The sequence below is a fragment of the Cnephaeus nilssonii genome, assembly GCF_951640355.1.
Source record: "Cnephaeus nilssonii genome assembly, chromosome: X".
Lineage (NCBI taxonomy): Eukaryota > Metazoa > Chordata > Mammalia > Chiroptera > Vespertilionidae > Cnephaeus > Cnephaeus nilssonii.
The window spans coordinates 109930183-109952813 of record NC_137071.1 but is presented as its reverse complement, the minus strand read 5'-3'; the positions used below and the strand labels follow the sequence as shown (position 1 = coordinate 109952813).

The 22631-nt window shown below is 40.0% G+C and overlaps 1 protein-coding gene across 9 annotated transcripts in view; it reads right to left on the bottom strand.

Moving 5' to 3' along the window:
- Positions 1–22631, bottom strand: part of ENOX2 (ecto-NOX disulfide-thiol exchanger 2) — a 325393-nt gene that overhangs the window by 21863 nt on the left and 280899 nt on the right. For all 9 annotated transcript variants that reach the window (XM_079765264.1, XM_079765262.1, XM_079765266.1 and 6 more), the window contains one exon: positions 20380–20494. In XM_079765264.1, coding sequence (XP_079621390.1) covers positions 20380–20494 — 115 coding nt within the window. The remainder of the gene's footprint in view (positions 1–20379; positions 20495–22631) is intronic.

Here is a 22631-nt window from a genome sequence, read left to right as displayed (position 1 = left end):
TTTATGTTTGGTTTTAATTTCTGCTGTGATCACACAGATTTTGTGTCTTTGAGGATAAAGCTGTTATACAGAGACTTGGACTCACAGCACTCCAAATAATAGCTATCCTTGTCATCTCTCCCAGCAGCTGGGATACTTGTCATCAGACAGCATGTTCCTAACAATCACAACACCAAAAGAAGATGGTAAAAGTGAAAATGACTGTATGTAGGAAACTATATGGAAAAAGGGACATTAACTGCCAAACAGGGAAAGAAATATTCGATTTCTTTGCTTGCTGGTTCAGTACTAAGGATAGTATCTTGAGCTGGAGTTTTGCTGAATAGCAGAGGTTAGTTACTCTGTAAATCAAGTGAATGCTACAGATGGAGTTACTTATTTTTGCTTTGGTTTGCATGTTTGTCCTCTGGCAAGCCACACGGTTCAATACAAAATAGCAATATTTCATCTTCCTCCTTTTGTTTCTTCTTGTACAGCAGGCCAGTAATTATGCTCAAGTCCCACAATTCATGTGGAGAAACATGGAAAGGAAAAGGGCAAAGATATGGAGAATGGTTTGAGGCATATTCTCCAGTTTAAATGTGAAAATATTTTCCCTCTGAGAAAATGAGGAACAGATGCTTCCCTCCTGGGGAAAAGGGCATGTTGATGAGCAGAGATGGAGACCTTCCCACAGGAAGGAGCAGATAATAATCTCAGTTTGGACCTGTCACCAAGCAAAAGAAAATGTGATCTCCTATAATGCTACTAGGGGACCCCACTTACAAAATGTATTTCCCACTCTCTGAAATGAGGGCTTTTTTTTTTCATTTTAATGAGGACACCAAGTATTCACTTTTATAGACTTAATATTAATTGGGCCCATTTCTGAAGTTGGAGTTCTTTGTATATTGCTTGAAAAGTTCAATATTACCTTTTAATAATATGTCTGAGTAGGTGAATCCATCAATTCTGATACTATAGAGCATAGTACACTGAATTAATCCATATCTTGCCATCATTACTTTTGGGATTATCATTTTTTACTATGTCTTATGTGGGGAAAACGTTCCACTTTATGGGGATTTCTCCTCAGTTCTGAAGGCTGTCAGTTCATCATGAAAATATGTAAGTATGAAGGCAGTTGCAAACTCCTTCTCTTAGAGGAGCCACTTAGAGTAAAAATCCCAGACATGTTTTTCTATAACAAAAAAATCTAAAAGGAGTTTGTGCCATTAAAATATTAATGCCTGACTATGAAGATTACATTAATGGGAGGAAAGATGGCGACCAGCAGGAAGGTAGGGAGGGAGAGTGTGTGAGAGAGTGAGGGAGTGATAGAGGTGTGTGTGGACGTGTGTGTGTGTGTGTGTGTGTGTGTGTGTGAGAGAGAGAGAGAGAGAGAGAGAGAGAGAGAGAGAGAGAGAGAGAGTGAGAGAGAGAGAGTGAAATAGGGACAGTTAGACCCTGCAGTTCTTCCAGGGGGCTGCCAATCCGGTCAGTCTTAGACAGCAAAAACCCGCTGCCGCCACAAACACTCCGGCGAGGACACTGGCGGCACAGAGACCACGCCATCTTGAAGAACAGAACTGCTTGAGACTAGAATCCTAGCTCGCCAACACCCAGTCTGATCTCAGAAGCAAACCAGGACCCTACAGCCACTCTGGTAAAAGACCTGCGATCACTACTGCAGACCCAGGGACACCAAGACTCCAGGCACCACAGCTGCAGATTTCTGTGAGTCACAAAGCCAATCCCCCTCCCTGCTGCCCCCGTGGCAGCGACATAGAAACTACCAGACCCCAGCCACACAATAGGGCTTTCTGCACACACAAAGCAGTGGCGACTCTGCCTGACTTTGAGCCTTGGTGTCGGACACAGGAAGTTTGTTTCCCGCAGCTACTCTCAGTGCCCAGGCAGGGAGACTGAGCTGAATCTGAGCCTACCTGCTCATCCCTAGGGAGGTAGTTTTCTGTGACCAGATCCCGTGCCCACACAGGGCAGGGAGACAGCGCTGAACTTGAGCCCGGACTTGCAAACTCTGGGAATTTGTTTCCTGCGACTAGTCTCCGCACCCAGGCAGGGAGACTGAGCTGAATTTGAGCCTAGCTGCTCATCCTTAGGGAGGTAGTTTTCTGTGACCAGATTCCACGCCCACACAGGGCAGGGAGACAGTGCTGAACTTGAGCCTGGACTTGCGAACTCTGGGAATTTGTTTCCCGTAACTAGTCTCCACACCCAGGCAGGGAGGCAGTCCTGAATTTGAGCATAGGCACACGACCTTGGGGAGATTGTTTTCTGCGATCAGATCCTGCACCCACACAGGGAGACAGCACTGAATTTGAGCCTGGGGGCACAAACCCAGGGAGTTTGTTTCCCATGACCAGACCCTGCACCTTAGCAGAGAGGCTGCACTGAATTTGAACCTGGATGTGTGGACTTGGGGAGTTTGTTCCCCACAACCAGACCATGTGCCCACACAGCGAGGCAGCGCCGAATTTGAGCTGGGTGCATGGACACGGGGAGTTTGTTTTCCACAGTGCACAACCGCATGACCAGACCCCACACCCACACTAAGTGGCAGTGCCACCTGACTTTGATACAGGGCAAGCGCACACAGAAGGCTGTTTACTGCAGGGCAGAAGTGGACCTCCTGCCAACACAGTGCGACTGAGAAACCCAGTCTCCCAAGCAGATAGGGGACCCTGAATCTCCACGCAAGAGGCAGCAATGAGCACCAGTGACTAGACTCTGTTCCTCATTGTGTGCGCCTGGGATCCCTGATTCCCAGTACATTCACACTAAGAGCCAGTGACTCCAATTCTTGGCAAATGTGCACAAAGGAACCCTGATTCTTAGTGCAAGGAGGCACCAAGCAACAGAGACTCTGATACTCGATTCTCGGCATGGACACAGGGAGCCTCTGACTCCTGACACGCAATAGGGGACTTTGATTTTTGGCACACGCCAGTGGGTCCTCTGTTTCAATGTGGCACAGGCCACACTAAATCCCTGATTCTAGGTGCACAGATGAGGCTACACTAAGCGCCTGTGACTCTGACCCATGGTAAGCGTGGCTCCCACCAACCTACAGCAACTGCACGTCTTGGTGTCAGAGCTCTTCAGTGACACTGGGGGGGGGGGGGTTGTGCAAAACTCCCACTGCACACGGCCCAGGCCCCGGCAACTCGACATTTGAACCTTCTGGTGATAGTCAGAATGGGGAGACAATGAAGCAATCCCCAGAGGAAAGAAAAGGAGGAATCACCAAGAAAAGAAATAAGTGAAACAGAAGCATGCAACATGACAGAAAAAGAATTAAGAGTAATGGTCATAAAGTTCATATACCAGATGGATGAAAAAATCAATAACCTATGCAAAAATCAGGAAGAAATGAAAAATGATATAGCAAAAATCAAAAACACAATGGAAGGCTTCAACATTAGACTAGAAGAAGCAGAGGACCGAATTAGTGAGTTAGAAGATCAGGTACAGAAACAAGCCCAATCTGAACAGCAACTAGAGAAAAAAATTAAAAACCAGGAGGAGAGCCTAAGGGAGCTTTGGGACAATGCAAAACAAAATAACATACATATAATAGGGCTGCCAGAAGGACAATAAGAGCAGCAAGGATTAGAAAATTTATTTGAAGAAATAATGACAGAAAACTTCCCTGATATGGACCGATTCCAAGATGGCAGCGGATTAAGTGGAAGCTACACTGACACTCTCCCAGGACCAAACTGGAATTACAACTAAAATACAGAAAAACTTCCTGAAAAATCAATTGAAGACTAGTTGGAGAGAACCCTGATAACCAAGGACATAAGTGGAGACCACATAGAGACAGCATTGACAGGGGCTGGGTTCCCTCCCGGAGCTGCGGGCTCACCGGGCGCCTCGCCATCTTGCAAGGAAAGGAGGATTTTATTGGAAACCTGACTTTCCGCGACAACTGCAAACACTGAACAGCTGCGAGCACTAGAACACCGGTCCCCTATCGGCGCAAACATTCGGATTCAAAGGAACCCTTCACTGAACCACGGAAAGGTCAGATTTCGCCTGAAATAAGGTGTGGTTTCTAATCCCCGAGGTGGGAGGGAAGCGCGCGAGCCGCGGGACCGGCGGGAACCGGGAGGTCTGTGCCTAGAAAAACCGGCGGCAGTTGGAGCTGCCGTGATCCCTGAATGTGGAAGGGGGTCCTCTGAGTTGCTAACTGAAGGGACCTCTTAAAATCAACTCATTTTAATCTGACGAGGAGGATCAGACTAAGAATTTTCAAAGGAGTGCGGGCTCCTTAGTCTGGCGCACAGACCCACTGTCTGCACACTTGGGCTCTTTCCGACTCTGCTTACTAAGCCCAACGCATAGGAAAGCCCAGGTGGAAAAACCCTGAAAGACTGCAGGGGAAGTTGTTTTTTCGGAACCTGGGAACAGAGCTAGGTGTGACCATCGGAGAGGCAGCTGTGAGGCACACACCTCCACAAACCGGTAGTGAGTGCCATAGAGGGGAAAAAAAAAAAAGCTAGAGAGGCTCAGAAGTCAATTCAGAAACACTGCCACCCAGGGGCTGAAACGCTAATTGTCTCTGGTGTAATCAAAAATAAATACGAGAAATTAAGACACGGCCGGCTTAAAAAGCAGGATTGGCTTACAACACGGAGGAGCAGAGGAACGAAGCTGAACTGAAATACCGCCCAGACTGGGAAACAGGCATACCAAACAGAATAAAAGAGGAAGTGAACGACAGCCGCTACTGCACATTTTAGTCTTCCTATTTTTTAATTTTTAATTCTTTTTTCAAATTTTTTTCAATTTTTTTATTCTAATTTTTTTATTTTCATTTTTTGCATCTTTTACTTAAGAAAAAAAATTTTTTTCTTTTTCCTCGATTTTCACCTTTTTAATTATTACATTTTTATTTTCAATCAGCATTATTATTGCTATTATTTTACTTTTTTTTAAAATGTCATTAGATTTTCTCATTCTTTTATTTTGGGATTAGTGTCCTACATTCTATTTGCATCTTTCCCTTACCCTATCTCAACGCTAACATTTTGCCATCACTCTCCTCCTAACCTTTCCCCTTAAAAAAATTATTTTTCTCTCTGGCCTTTTGTTGTTGTTTGCTTGAATGTTGATTAGATTGAATTTTTATGCTTTTTTATGAGATTGTTTTGATTATACTTTTTGTTTGTTTGTTTGGTTCTATTGTTTGCTTTGTTTTTGTTTTTTTTATTACTTTTGTTTTCCCTTGCCTCACTTGATATTAGTTGCTGTTGCAGTTTGTATTAATCTCCAGGCTCGTGTTGCTGGAATTTGCTGGGATTAATGGTTGTTCTAGTGGAGTCTACTCCCCATATATATAGTTTGTTCCCCTTTTCTCTCTTAGTATTGTTCTTGCCTCTCTTACTCATTTTTCTTTTCTTTTTTCTTTCTGCTCTTCTCCCAAGTTTAGATTCACACTCTTTTTTTTTTTGTTCTTTCTTTTTACTCTCCCTCTTCCACTCCTATTCCCTAATTTGTCTTTCTGGTGGTTACCTTTATTGGAGGTTATTAATATTGTGAATACAATTCTGTTTAGTGCCTTGTGGGTTGTGCCTGGTTGTGTTGTATTTTGTACCTTTAAATCAATGCCGGAGAGAGAGAACTATATAACCAGACATCCGGAGAAGAGAGACCATGGGGAAACAAAGAATTAGCCCCCCCAGGAAAGAGAAGCAGGCATCACCAGAAAAGGAAGTAAACGAACTAGAGGCAAACAACCTATCAGAGAAAGAATTCAGAGAAATGGTCATAAGGTGGCTGAAAAGGATGGAAGACAAATTCGAAAATATGAGTAAGAACCAAGAGGAAATGAAGAAGAACCAAGAAGAAATGAAAAATGACATCGCTGCTGTAAAGAACTCAATAGAAAGCATCAAGAGTAGACTAGAAGAAGCAGAGGACCGCATAAGTGAGCTAGAAGACAAGATGGAAAAAAATACCGAATTACAACAGCTTCTAGAAACAAAAATTAGAAAGCATGAGGTGAGCCTAAGGGAACTTCGGGACAACACAAAACAAAACAACATCAGGATAATAGGGGTACCAGAAGGAAAGGAAACGGAGCAAGGAATAGAAAACCTGTTAGAAGAAATAATAACAGAAAACTTCCTTGATATAGGGAAGAAAAAACCCACACAAATCCAAGAAGCTCACAGAGTTCCAAGCAAAATGAACCCAAAAAGACCGACGCCAAGGCACATTATAATTAAGTTGGCAAACACCAACGACAAAGTAAGAATCTTAAAAGCAGCCAGAGAGAGACAGACAGTTACATACAAAGGAACCCCCATCAGACTAGCAACTGATTTCTCAACAGAAACTCATCAAGCCAGAAGGGAATGGAATGAAATATACAAAGTCATGCAAAGGAAGGGTCTCAATCCAAGAATACTGTACCCAGCAAGGCTATCAATCAAAATTGAAGGTGAAATCAGGAGCTTCACAGACAAAAAAGGGCTAAGGGAGTTTATCACCACCAAACCAGCAATGAAAGAAATGCTAAAGGGTCTGCTGTAAAAAAAAAAAAAAAAAAAAAAAAAAGAAAGAAAGAAAGAAAGAAATAGGAAGCAAAGAAGGAACACAGGGGTATAGAATAAAAATGGTGACAAATAAGTGCCTATCAATAATAACTTTAAATGTAAATGGATTGAATGCCCCATTCAAAAGACACAGGGTGACAGATTGGATAAGAAAACAAAACCCATATATCTGCTGTCTACAGGAAACCCACCTCAAAAAAAAGGACGCATACAGACTGAGAGTAAAGGGATGGAAAAAGGTTTTCCAGGCGAATGGAAATGAAAAAAAAGCTGGGGTAGCAATACTTATATCTGACAAATTAGATCTCAAAGTGAAGGACATAACAAGAGATAATGAAGGCCACTTCATAATACTAAAAGGAGAAATCCAACAAGAAGAAATAACTCTGGTAAACATATATGCACCCAACACAGGAGCACCAAGATACATTAAAAAACTCCTGGAAGATATCAAAGGAGAGATTGACAGCAATACAATTATAGTAGGAGACTTCAATACCCCACTATCACCATTGGACAAATCCTCTAAACAAAAAATCAGCAAAGAAACATCAATCCTAAATGTCTCACTAGACCAGATGGAATTAATCGACATCTTCAGAACATTTCACCCCAAAGCCACAGAATATACATTCTTCTCAAGTGCACATGGGACATTTTCAAAGATAGACCATATGTTAGGACATAGGCAAAGTCTCTCCAAATTCAAGAAGATAGAAATCATATCAAGCTTCTTCTCAGATCACAGTGGCATAAAACTGGAAATCAACTACAATAAAAACAACCCAAAGAAATCAAACACATGGAGACTAAACAGCATGCTATTAAATAATGACTGGGTTACCAAAGACATCAAGGAAGAAATAAAAAACATAATGGCAACAAATGACAATGAAAACACAACAATCCAAAATCTATGGGACACAGCGAAAGCAGTCCTGAGAGGGAAGTTCATAGCTCTACAAGCCTACTGCAAAAAACAAGAAACAATGGTAATAAATTACCTAACCAAACAACTCAAAGAGTTAGAGAGAGAGCAACAAGAAAAGCCCAGTGTAAGCAGAAGGAAAGAAATAATAAAGATCAGAGCGGAGATAAACGACATAGAGACCAAAGAAACAATACAAAAGATCAACAAAACCAAGAGCTGGTTCTTTGAAAAGATAAACAAGATTGATGGACCTCTAGCCAGGCTCACCAAGAAGCAAAGAGAGAGGACCCAAATAAACAAAATCAGAAAAGAAAGAGGTGAAATAACAACAGACCCTGACGAAATACAAAGGATTGTTACAAAATACTACGAACAACTCTATTCCAACAAACTGGACAACCTGGAGGAAATGGACATATTCCTAGACAAATACAACCTTCCAAAACTCAATCAGGAAGAATCTAAACAGCTCAACAGGCCAATAACTATGGAAGAAATTGAAGCAGTCATCAAAAAGCTTCCGGCAAACAAAAGCCCGGGGCCAGACGGCTTCACAGGAGAGTTTTACCAAACTTTCAAGGAAGAACTAAAACCTATCCTCCTCAGACTATTCCAAAAAATTCAAGAGGAAGGAACACTTCCAGGCTCCTTCTATGAAGCTAGCATCACCCTAATACCAAAACCAGATAAAGACAACACAATGAAAGAGAATTACAGACCAATATCCCTCATGAACATAGATCCAAAATTCTCAACAAAATCCTAGCAAATCGGCTCCAGCAATACATCAGAAAGATCATACATCATGACCAAGTAGGATTTCCCAGGAATGCAAGGATGGTACAATATCCGCAAATCAATAAATGTGATACATCACACAAACAAATTGAGAGATAAAAACCACATAGTCATATCAATAGATGCAGAAAAAGCATTTGACAAAATCCAACACCCTTTCTTGATAAAAATTCTCAACAAGGTGGGAATAGAAGGATCATACCTCAACATAATAAAAGCTATATATGAGAAACCCACAGCAAACATCATACTCAATGGGCAAAAACTAAAACCATTTCCCCTAAGAACAGGAACAAGACAGGGATGCCCACTCTCACCACTCCTGTTTGACATAGTTCTGGAAGTATTAGCTACCGCAATTAGGCAAGAAGAAGAAATAAGAGGCATCCAAATTGGAAAAGAAGAAGTGAAGCTGTCCTTATTTGCAGATGACATGATATTGTACGTAAAAAACCCAAAAGATTCCATCAAAAAACTAATAGACTTAATAAATGAATTCGGCAATGTAGCGGGATACAAAATTAACGCCAAGAAATCTATGGCATTTCTATACACCAATAGTGAACTTAAAGAAAGAGAGACTAAAAAAGAAATCCCATTTACCATCGCACCAAAAAAATTAAGATACCTAGGAATAAACTTAACTAAGGAGGTAAAAGACCTATACGCGGAAAACTACAGGACACTGAAAAAAGAGATAGAGGAAGACGTAAACAGATGGAAGAACATACCATGTTCATGGATTGGTAGAATCAACATCATTAAAATGTCCATACTACCCAAAGCAATCTACAGATTCAATGCACTCCCCATCAAAATACCAACAGCATATTTCACAGACCTAGAAAGAACTCTCCAAAAATTCATCTGGAATAAAAAAAGACCCCGAATAGCCGCAGCAATCCTTAGAAAGAAGAATAAAGTAGGAGGGATCTCCATACCAGATTTCAAGCTGTATTACAAAGCCACTGTTCTCAAAACTGCCTGGTACTGGCACAAGAACAGACATATAGATCAATGGAACAGAATAGAGAATCCAGATATCGACCCAAACCACTATGCTCAATTAATATTTGACAAAGGAGGCATGAACATACAATGGAATCAAGACAGTCTCTTCAATAAATGGTGTTGGGAAAATTGGACACACACATGCAAAAAAATGAAACTAGATCACCAACTTACACCATACACAAAAATAAACTCAAAATGGATACAGGACTTAAACATAAGACGGGAAACCATAAAAATACTAGAGGAATTCACAGGCAACAAAATCTCAGACATATGCCAAAAGAACTTTTTCACTGACACTGCCCCTAGGGCAATGGAAGCTAAAGAGAAAATTAACAAATGGGACTACATCAAAATAAAAAGCTTTTTTACAGCAAAAGAAACCATCAACAAAACAACAAGAAAGCCCACTGCATGGGAGAATATATTTGCAAATGCTAGCACTGATAAAGGTTTAATCTCCAACATCTACAGGCAGCTTATGCAACTTAATAAAAGGAAGATAAATGATCCAATAAAAAAATGGGCAACGGACCTAAACAGAATATTTTCAAAAAAAGACAGAAGGAAGGCCAAGAGACACATGAAAACATGCTCAAAGTCACTTATTATCCGAGAGATGCAAATCAAAACAACAATGAGGTACCATCTCACACCTGTCAGAATGGCTATCATCAACAAATCAACCAACGACAAGTGTTGGCGAGGATGCGGAGAAAAAGGAACCCTCGTGCACTGCTGGTGGGAATGCAGACTGGTGCAGCCACTGTGGAGAACAGTATGGAGTTTCCTCAAAAAACTGAAAATGGAACTCCCATTTGACCCAGTAATCCCACTCCTGGGAATATATCCAAAGAAACTAGAAACACCAATCAGAAAGGATATATGCACCCCCATGTTCATAGCAGCACAATTTACAATAGCTAAGATTTGGAAACAGCCTAGGTGCCCGTCAGCAGATGACTGGATCAGAAAACTGTGGTACATCTACACAATGGAATACTATGCTGCCATAAAAAAGAAGGAATTCTCATCATTTGCAGCAACCTGGATGGAATTGGATAATATTATACTAAGTGAAATAAGCCAGTCAATGAAAGAAAAATACCACATGATCTCACTCATTTATGGATAATAAAGAACATTATAAACTGATGAACAAAAAGATAGTTACAGAGACATTAAAGCAACAAACAGACTTTCAAATTACAGGGGGAAAGTTAGGGAGAGGGGGGGTAGATAAGAAATCAAACGAAGGACTTGTATGCATGCATATAAGCATAAACAATGGACGCAAAACTCTGGGGGGTGAGGGCATGTGTGGGTGTGGGGTGGGGAGGGTAATGGTAAGATATGTACACATATAATACCTCAATAAAAAAAAAAAAGAAAACTTCCCTGATATGGGGAAGAAAAAAGTTACTCAAGTACAGAGAGTCCTAAGCAAGATGAATCCCAAAAGACCCACACCAAGACATGCCATAATTACAATGGCAAATGTTATTGACAAAGAGAGAATTTTAAAGGCTGCAAGAGAGAGACAGAAAGTTACCTACAAATGTCCCCCATCAGATTATCAAATGATTTCTCAACAGAAACACATCAAGCTAGAAGGGAATGGAATGAGATATACAAAGTGATGCAAAGCAAGGGACTGAATCCAAGAATACTCTATCCAGTAAGACTATCAATCAAAATTGAAGGGGAAATCAGGAGCTTCGCAGACAAAAAATGGCTAAGGGAGTTTATCACTACCAAGCCAGCAATGCAAGAAATGCTAAAGGGAATTCTGTAAAAAGAAGAAACAAAAAGGTAAGAAGAAACACAGCCTCAAAAAATAAAAATGGCTACAAACAAGTACCTTTCAATAATAACTTTAAATGTAAATGGACTAAATGCTCCAATCAACAGACATCGAGAGGCTGAATGGATAAAAAAAACATGACCCATATATATGCTGTCTACAAGAGACACACCTCAGAACAAGGGACTCACACATACTGAAAGTGAAGGGATGGAAAAATATCTTTCAGGCAAATGGAAATGAAAAAAAAAAAGCTGGGGTAGCAATACTTATATCTGACAAAATAGACCTCAAAGTGAAGGCCATAACAAGAGATTAGGAAGGCCACTTCATAATACTAAAGGGATTGATACAACAAGAGGATATAACCCTGGTAAACATATATGCACCCAATGCAGGAGCACCCAAATACATAAAAAAATCTCTTGGAAGATATCAAGAGAGAGGTCGACAACAATACAATCATAGTAGGGGACGTTAATACACCACTGACATAACTGGATAAATCCTCTAGACAAAAAATCAGCAAAGAAACAAAAATCCTAAATGATTCACTAGATCAGATGGACTTAATTTACATCTTCAGAACATTTCACCCCAAAGCTGCGGAATATACGTTCTTCTCAAGTGCACATGGGACATTTTCAAAAATAGACCACATACTGGGTCACAAACAAAATCTCCACAAATTCAAGAAGATTGAAATCATACCAAGCATCTTCTCAGACCACAATGGCATAATATTAGAAATAAACTACAATAAAAACAATCCAAAACACACAAACACTTGGAGGCTGAATAGCATATTATTAAATATTGACTGGGTTACCAATGAGATCAAAGAAGAAATTAAAAACATTCTGGAAACTAATGATAATAAAAACACAACAATCCAAAACCTATGGGACACAATGAAAGCACTCCTGAAAGGGAAGTTTATAGCTATATAGGCCTACCTCAAAAAACAAGATAAAATGGTAGTAAATCATCTAATGCTACAACTCAAAGAATTAGAAAGAGAGCAACAAGAAAAGCCCAGAGTGAGCAGAAGGAAGGAGATAATAAAGATTAGAGCAAAAATAAATGACATAGAGATAAAAAAAAAAAAACAATACAAAAGATCAATGAAACCAAGAGCTGGTATTTTGAAAGGATAAACAAGATTGATGAACCTATAGCCAGGCTCACCAAGAAGCAAAGAGAGAGGACTCAAATAAACAAAATCAGAAATGATAGAGGCAAAATAACAACAGACCCCACAGAAATACAAAGGATTGTTAAAAAATATTATGAACAACTCTATTCCAACAAACTAGACAACCTGGAGGAAATGGACATATTGCTAGAAAAATACAACCTTCCAAAACTCAATCAGGAAGATTCTAAAAATCTCAATAGGCCAATAATTATGGAAGAAATTGAAGCAGTCATCAAAAAGCTTCCAGCAAACAAAAGCCCAGGGCCAGATGGCTTCACAGGAGAGTTATACCAAACATTGAAGGAAGAACTAAAACCTATCCTCCTCAGACTATTCCAAAAAATTCAAGAGGAAGGAACACTTCCAAACTCATTCTATGAAGTCAGCATCACCCTAATACCAAAACCAGATAAAGACAACACAATGAAAGAGAATTACAGGCCACTATCCTTCATGAACATAGTTGCCAAAATCCTCAACAAAATTCTAGCAAATCAGATCCAGCAGTACATCAGAAAGATCATACACCATGACCAAGCAGGATTTATCCCAGGGATGCAAGGATGGTACAATATTCGCAAATCAATAAACGTTATACATCACATAAACAAATTGAGGGAGAAAAATCACATAGTCATATCAATTGATGCAGAAAAAGCATTTGACAAAATCCAACACCCTTTCTTGATAAAAAATCTCAGCAAGATGGGAATAGAAGGATCATACCTCAATATCATAAAAGCCATATATGACAAACCCACAGCCAGCATCACATTCAATGGACAAAAACTAAAGCCATTTCCCCTAAGAACAGGAACAAGACAGGGATGCCCTCTCTCACAACTCCTGTTCGACATAGTACTGGAAGTACTAGCCATTGATATCAGACAAGAAGAAGAAATAAAAGGCATCCAAATTGGGAAAGAAGAAGTAAAACTGTCCTTATTTGCAGATAACATGATACTGTACATAGAAAACCCTAAAGACTCCATCAAAAAATTATTAGACTTAATAAATGAATTTGGCAAGGAAGCAGGATACAAAATTAACACCAAGAAATCTATGGCATTTCTATACACCAATAGTGAACTTAAAGAAAGAGAGACTAAAAAAAACCATTTACCATCGTACCAAAAAAATTAACATACCTAGGAATAAACTTAACTAAAGAGGTAAAAGAGCTATATGTAAAAAACTACAGGACACTGAAAAAAGAGATAGAGGAAGATATAAACAGATGGAAGAACATACTGTGTTCATGGATTGGTAGAATCAACATCATCAAAATGTCCATACTACCCAAAGCAATCTATAGATTCAATGCAATCTCCATTAAAATACCAACGGCATATTTCACAGACCTAGAACGAACTCCCCAAAAATTCATCTGGAATAAAAAAAGACCCCAAATAGCTGCAGCAATCCTGAGAAAGAAGAACAAAGTAGGTGGGATCTCAATACCAGATTTCAAGCTGTATTACAAAGCCACTGTTCTCAAAACAGCCTGGTACTAGCACAAGAACAGACATATAGATCAATGGAATAGAATAGAGAATCCAGATACCGACCCAAACCACTATGCCCAATTAATATTCGACAAAGGAGGCATGAACATACAATGGAATCAAGACAGTCTCTTCAAGAAATGGTGTTGGGAAAATTGGACAGATACATGCAAAAAAATGAAACTAGACCACCAACTTACACCATACACAAAAATAAACTCAAAATGGATAAAGGACTTAAACATAAGACGGGAAACCATAAAAATACTAGAGGAATCCACAGGCAGCAAAATCTCAGACATATGCCAAAGGAACTTCTTCACTGATACTGCTCCTAGGGCAATGGAAACTAAAGAGAAAATAAACAAATGGGACTACATCAAAATAAAAAGCTTTTGCACAGCAAAAGAAACCATCAACAAAACAACAAGAAAGACCACTTCATGGGAGAACATATTTGCCAATGTTATCACTGATAAGGGTTTAATCTCCAACATCTACAGGGAACTCATACAACTCAACAAAAGGAAGATAAACAATCCAATCAAGAAATGGGCAAAGGATCTAAATAGAAACTTTTCGAAAGAAGACAGAAGGAAGGCCAAGAGACATATGAAAACATGCTTAAAGTCACTAATTATCTGAGAGATGCAAATCAAAACGACAATGCAGTACCATCTCACAGCTGTCAGAATGGCTATCATCTACAAATCAACAAACGACAAGTGCTGGCGAGGATGCGGAGAAAAAGGAACCCTCGTGCACTGCTGGTGGGAATGCAGATTGGTGCAGCCACTGTGGATAACAGTATGGAGTTTCCTCAAAAACTAAAAATGGAACTCCCATTTGACCCAGTGATCCCACTTCTAGGAATATATCCCAAGATGCTAGAAACATCAATCAGAAAGGATATATGCACCCCTATGTTCATAACAGCACAATTTACCATAGCTATGATTTGGAAACAGCCTAAGTGCCCATCAGCAGATGAGTGGATTGAAAAACTGTGGTACATCTACACAATGGAATACTATGCTGCCCTAAAAAAGAAGGAATTCCTACCATTTACAACAACATGGATGGAACTGGAGAGCATTATGCTAAGTGAAATAAGCCAGGCAGAGTAAGATAAATACCACATGATCTCACTCATCTATGGGAAATAATGAACAATATAAACTAATGATCAAAAACGGATCCAGAGACAGGGAAGCTTCGATCAGACTGTCAAACCTCAGAGGGAAGGTAGGGGAGGGTGGGGGTAAGGGGGAGAGATCAACCAAAGGACTTGTATGCATGCATATAAGCCTAACCAGTGGACACAGACAACAGGGGGGCGAGGGCATCAGTGGAGGGAGGTTGGGAAGGTAATGGGGGGATGAGGACAAATATGTAATACCTTAACCAATAAATAAATTAAAATGCAAAAAAATTAATGCCTAAGTTTCTTCAATGGTAGAAAGAAAACAAAATAAAACAACATAATGGAAGTAAATTCAGTGAGTTGACTCTTACAAAGCCAGAATATAAGAGATACTAAAAAATTGCTACTAAATTAGAGAAGGAAAAATGGGTCACATTCCCTTAAAGGTTCATAAAAAATTTGAGTTGGAATGATGCACAAAGAGAAAATGACAAAAAGAACGAAGAATGTGAAGAAAGGAGAGGGAGATGATATGAGCATAATCCCTTGGGAGTGGCTACAGGCCAGCGCAGGTAAAATCTCAAGTGAGTTTCCTGCCTCATGATGCTTTGCTTTCTTGACTCTGCAGGCCATTACTCCAATCAGGTTTCTATCATCATGGATCTACCTGGGACCTCATTGTTTCTACTCTGATATCTCTAAAGGCCCATCTCCAACACAGTATCTTCACCTATGAATTATTTCAATGCCCCTCATGACCCAAAGACACCGCTCTCTTCCTTACTGGAACCTCTAATCTCTAGGAGTGACCAACTTCATCCAGTCCATTAATTATTTTCTGCCTAAACAGATTCCACTGCAAATTCCTTAGTCAGCAAATTTCTTCATCCTCATGAAAACCGTTGGCACGGTTTACCATATCTATCTTAACTCATGGTCACTTGACTCAGGTTTCTCTGCTTCTTACCATGGGCTGCAGAAGACTCTCTCATAGGAAGTTGCAGAGCTGGGCATTCCTAGTCAATACAGATTCAAGGTGGTCCTTGCTCATGGGTCTTTCACTTCTTCCTTTTCTTTTACTTTACTGGGGGATAGCCCCCAAAGTTCTGTATTCAGCCCTTGGTTCTTCTTTCTCATTTGTCTTTCATACTCATTCACATTTGGCCAACATCTCTGTATTACCATTTTCTACTCCTACTTTCTTCAACCCTGATTTGTATACAAATCCTTTTTATTCATTTACTAACCATCAGCTCTGAAGCTGATCTCATCACATTCTGCAAATCAATTCCATCCATCAGTCCATTTATGTCAGTTCTACTATGATGGGTTGAATTTGTGTCCCCCCTCCAAGATATGTTGCAATCCTCAGAATGTGACCTTATTTGGAAATAGAATCTTTACAGAGGTAATCAAGTTAAAGTGAGGTCATTAGGGTGGATTTCCAGACTTATATGACTGATGTCCTCATAGAAAGGGGAAATTTATACACAGAGACAGACATACATACAGAAAGAATGCCATGGGAACATGAAGGCAGAGACTGGGGTGATGCATCTGCAAGCCATGGAAGGCCACTGATTGCCAGCAAACCTCCAGAAGCTAGGAGAGAGGCATGGGGTAGATTCTCACAGCCCTCAAAAGGAACCAACTCTGCTGATATCTTGATCTCAGATTTCTAGCCTCCAGAACTGAGAAAATAAATTCCTATTGTTTCAACCAAACTATTTGTGATACTTTATTATAACAGTTTTAGTGAACTAATAAAACTACCAAGCTTCCAATCTCCAAGACTAGAAAAGCTAGGCTAATTCTGGGTTCTTTCATTTTCTTCATCATCTATATCCAATCTGGCACCAAAGACTTTCATTTATTTCCCCCAAATGACTCCTAGCATCTTTAATTCATATTTTCTATTGTTTCCTTTTCTTCTACCATTTTTAAAACAAGTTTCTGTTGCCTTCACTGTTGTCCCAACCTTCATCATGTCATATCTCAATTCCTATAAAAGTCTCTGGCTGGTCTCTCATAATCCAAAATTATCTTCTAAAATATACAATTCATGTTGCTTTTATCATACGAGTACCATTGTTGAGACATGCTTATAGTGCCATATTACCTACTATGCTAAATCTCAGCTTGACATTCATGGTCCCCCATAATCTGGACCCATCTTATCTACTCAATCTTTTATTCCTCTATATACATGATCCTTATTTCTCTCTTTAATCCATGCTCATTCTCCTTTTCCCTCTCTGCATCAAGATGCTTTCTTACTTTTCTTCCTCTTATCGAAACCTATTCATCTTTCAAGGCCCTCATCAACTTTCACTGACTATGAATACTCTGACCCATGCTAATAATCTCTTACCTTTTACTACATTCTAATCAGTGACTTCCAGGTTAGCACCAAATGATATTTCTTATATTTTATTTGGATTTACATATATTATATTTCTATTTCTATCAGTTTATAGGGTATAATGCTTGTTAATTAATTGATAAAACTCCTAAAGTGGGAATAATGGGAGGTTTGAGGACAGAAGGAAGGAGATTGGATACCAAAGGAAGAGAAAACTTGGTTAGAACAAAGAAGGAGAATTAGTCTAAGTCAATGATTGCCAGATGATGCTCTCTGGCATCTAAATTATTTAGGATGCCTGGTAAAATGCAGATTACCAAATCCCATTACAGACCTAGTGAATCAGATTCTGCAGCCCAGAAATTGAAATTTTTAAAAGAAATTCAATGATTCTTATATGTGCCAAATCTGAGAACCACTAGTTTAAGTGAACAAGGCAGAAGATAGATATTGAAAGGAAACAGCTGTTCTTATGTTTACTGGGTCCATGTACTTTCCATCATGGCTAACAATAGAATGAAATAGTTTCATACTACGATGATTTGCTTTGATTTGATTCTCCCTCTTCAACCTATTGCTTTGAGCACAGAAGTCCTTTATTTTATGGCAAGAGTATTTCCAGTAGTGCATCACAAATATGGACTGGCTAGTATAGAGTACCTTGAAGAACAGAAATTCTGTGGCACTCCAAGGAAATGTAACTGAGACTGCTAGACTAGCTTTGGCTCTTAGTTTCTCTGGGAAGTAAAATTTAACCAGAAACAGGCTATAGACTCTTGGAATTCAACTTTGGTAGCATGGAGAGAGAGAAAAATAATCAACTTGGGAGATCTAGTTGCTTAAGCTTTTAATTGGAACCAAGTGATAACTACAACATGTAATTGATTTAGATAAAAACTGAGGACCTGCTTACTAGATCATAGTGAACAGGATTTCTGCAGTTGAATACTACAGAAGCAAGATAACAAAATTAGATATGTTATAGGGGAAGAAAAATGTGCAAAAGTCCTGGAATTAAAATGAATTGAAACCTTCTGGGAGAAAAGCTATTTGATAAGCCCCATTAAGTCTATTGTAGATAGCTTTATTTGACAAAGCATCCTGGCATGTGGAACAGGAAAGAAAATAGCTATAAGATGATCTGTCAGGGAGTTTCTTGTCTCTAAACGAATAAGATTCTGTGCAGTAGCCAATACAGCTTTTAACTCAAAAGAGATGCAGAGTAAAATGCAATTATATAACCCTAGTAAGTGCATTCAGTCTGAATCTCCCATACACCACTCTCCTCCTCTAATGACTCCCCAAACTCAGCAATTTATCAAGTGGATGCTCAAACTTATGGTTGTACGCATTTAAGGGTAACACTGGATTAACACTGTATACAATATTGCAGGATTCTTAGGCGGAGACAATCCTACAAGTAAAAAATTAATCACCTCTAAAACATCCTAAGTACTTAAATAATTTGAATAGCTCAATTATCCTTAAATAAATTATTTTGTTTATCTTGGTTATAAGTTTATAGTATGTGTTTGCAGTAATTAGTATGTGTTAACTGTTCTGAAAATGCTAAGTATTCACTTAATACAAAGAATGTATTCAATGTATATGTAGGTTTATATGGTTAGGGATATAATATATGGCCTAAATAGAGGAAATTCAGATGTAACAGCTAACGAATGCCTTTTAAAAAGCCTGTCTTGGTGGTTTTCTCTCCTTAAGATTTTCTGCTCATGGAGTGAAGATTCTAGGATCACTCAAGTGGCTATAGAACTGCTGACTTCAATATGCAAGTACTGGAACAAAGAAATTCTGATTTTCATGATAACCAATCTGGGTCTCTCTCTCTCTCTCTCTCTCTCTCTCTCTCTCTCTCTCTCTCACACACACACACACACACACACACACACACACATACACACACACAGTAGGGGCAGTATACTACCATATCTCTAATGTCTAGTACAGTTCTTGGCATGTAATCATTATTAAATGAATAAATGAATTCTTATAACCACCATAAAATCCCTGTTTGTAATGTACTTCTTACAAAAGTGGAAGCTGAGGCTCAGTGAGAAAGAAGTCCTTTCTATGTCAAGAAGAACAGAATTGGCACTGGAAATCAGGTGTTCTAACTTTAGGTCTGGTGCTTTGTCCACTGTACATTTTTTACTCCTAAAATGACCTTTTGGCTGTTATTTTAATCTCTCCTATGGTACCGCCTCAAAGATAGTTTGATATGAAATTGAAGAGTAGGGTGTTATATTGTTAAACAGGTTTGCCTTATGAGTTCCACCGGGGACCCACACCATGGCTTCTGTCTGACAGTAAGGTCCTGACTATACTAGGCAAGAGCAAAAGTCTTTACCCAGACCAGTCTTTGTAGACTCCTGTTTGGTTCCCAATAAACCTCCAAGTAACCACAAGGGAAGGAATCAGATAGGTAGACTCATATATTGTAGATATTTCCCTTTAGTTTGTAAATTTTCTTTGATTTTTCTCTTTGGAGACCTTCATCCCAAATTATATAACCAAATCCTATATTTTCTGGAATTTCTTTTGCTATATGTATGTGGGTTTTTTTTTGTTTTTTTTTTTTACATTTGAATCTCAAATTTATTGTTATCGATTTTGGTGTAAGGTATATGTGATGTAGTAATCTAATGATTTTTCCTAAAAGTTTGGCTATTTAACCATCTATGCATAAGCTCTCTTATGGTTTCTACTTTATAACATATTATTAATAAATCCAAACCAAATATAGAACAATGCTGGCTAAATGTCCAGTGTTCCTAGGAAAAGAAAGTACAGTTTTAATTAGGTACTATGACGGAAGATTGGGGGGGGGGGGGTAACTGGAGACAATCCTGTACAGAAAATCCTGTAGCCACAGGGTTGATATTCAGCCAGTTTGTACTTATATGTCCTCACCAATTGTTTTTAGCTAGTTCCAATCTGATGGGTTTGTGCCCATCACTTACTGGGTATTAACGCTTTTAAAATACCATCCCTGCGAGTAGATGTTATTTAAATAAAACAAAGCAGAATTATCTTTACCTGATTCCTCAGTTTCTTTTGTTTCTGTTTTTTCTTCTATTTCATCATCAGACATCTCCATTTCTTCTTCTCTCCTGATTCCCATTAATTCATCATTATGTATGTTACGGATTTCCTAAAGTTAAAAGGTATGTTTTTAGGTGGGAAAATCTTAAAAATGTTGATAAAATGACCAGAGTTAAGGATAAGATAAAGCAGGTTTGTTGACATATAACAAAATTTCAGAGTACTCTTAAGGCAAAGGCAAAGGGTCATGTTGAGGCTAAAATAATCTCAATAGAACACAGCAGACTTTGTACACTCTGTCTTGCATTAGGCTTTCTTTCCATACCCAGATCTCTGTCAGTTGATGATTTTTATATCCCTCTCATGTCAGAAAGTACTTGTTTTCAAGTTTTTGGGTAGAGTATTCAACAGAACTCTTACTCAAACTTTTGCAGGTTTAGAAGTTACAGCAAAAATGAGTAGTTAGGAATGAGCTTCTACCAGATCACCCCTTCCATCTTACCTAATAATAAATAAATATGTAAATTGACCATACCTTCGCTATGCCCACAGCCAATCAGAGTGAGTGAGTATGCAAATTAACCCACCAAAGATGGCGGTTAATTTGCATTCGAAGGCAGGGCCGGCAGCACCATGGCCTGCTTCAGGGGGTAGGGGTCCATCGGGAGCGGAGGAGGCCCTGCGGGCAGCGCCAGACACTGCCCACAAGGTACCAGTCCATCGGCAGGGGAGGCGGTGGGGTGGGCAGCACCACACAGCACAGGAAGGGTCCGGGTTCATCGCAGGCCCCAGGAGGGGCAGTGGCCCACCTAGCCGCTCCCGGGGGTCCCTGAAAGCATCGTTGCCCCGGGGAGGCGAGGCCAGACCCACCTAGCCGCTCCCGGGGGTCCCTGGGAGCATCGCTGCCCGGGAAGGTGAGGCCGGACTGCCTAGCCGCTCCCGGGGGTCCCTGGGAGCATCGCAGTCCCGGGGAGGCAAGGCCGGACTGCCTAGCTGCTCCCGGGGGTCTCTGGGAACATTGCAGGCATGGGGTTGCTGAGACCCAGACCTGGCCTCTGGCCACAGATTCATAGCTTCGCGGAGACCAAGGGGATCTGCCTCATCTGCAGAGAGACAGAGGTTCTGCAGTGGCCCCAAGACGCAGGTGGGCCCAGCCAGGAATCAAGGGGCATGGAAGGACTCCTGGGCAGAGGGGCAAGGACCCTCACCCGTGAGGCGGGGGTTGAGGGGTGGTACCACCTCAGTGGAGGGATGCTGCACTGCAGGGTACTGGACTGACTAATGTGATTCAGAGAAGCTCCCAGTGCTAATGGGCCTCGCTCAGGTGGCCTTCACATTTCAGAGGCGGCGACTCCTGCTCCCGCCTTGACCCAAAAGCAAGCCCCGGGTGCCCTGCCCCATGGCAGAGCATGCCTAGGCAGTGAGTGCGAAGCCTTCTACCTGCTCCGGAGAAGCGGGGGCAGTAAAGAATGGGGGGCAGGGGATGGGGAGAGGAAAGAATGTGGAGCATCCACAATGAAGAGTTGCTCGAGAAAGAGGCTTGGAAGCCTGACTGGAAGGTTTGTTCTGTTTGCTGGGCGGCTGCCCCTTAGGAAGCACAGAGCATGGCTCTGAGGGCTTCCTGTGTGCTGAGTCAAGTTCCACAGCCAACTGAAATTGGCCTGTTTCCTGGTCTGTAAAATGGATGAAGCGTGCCTTCACTGAGCTTTGATGGCCAATTGAGATACTATATAAAGAAAATGAGGGAAGAATTGAGAAAGAAAAGGAAGGACGAGCAACACAAAAGAAAGACTGAAAGGAACCTGTAAACCCATTGTCACTTAAATAGGGAATATAGACAATAGTGTTATAATGATGGTATGATGCCAGGTGGGTACTAGAAATACCGGGGAATACTTTGTAAAGTATATGATTGTCTAACCACTATTCTGTAACTAATATAAAACCTGAAACCAATACAAAATAATATTGAATGTAAAGAAATGAAAATTGGAGTGAAATTTTTATAAATTTCAAAGTTTAAATAAAAGCTGTAAAGGAAGGAAGGGGAGAATAAAAATAGTGTTTTTCATTTTAAAGAGTTGTCTTTATATGGTGCTTTTATACTTTTATACTTTTCTAAGTCATTATCTCATTTTAATTTCCGGGCAACTTAAAGACAAGATAATTATTCCCTCCACTATTCAAGGAAAGGAAATCTTGGTGTCTGGTCCTAATGATTCAATCGTCAAGCCCTTATTGTAAAG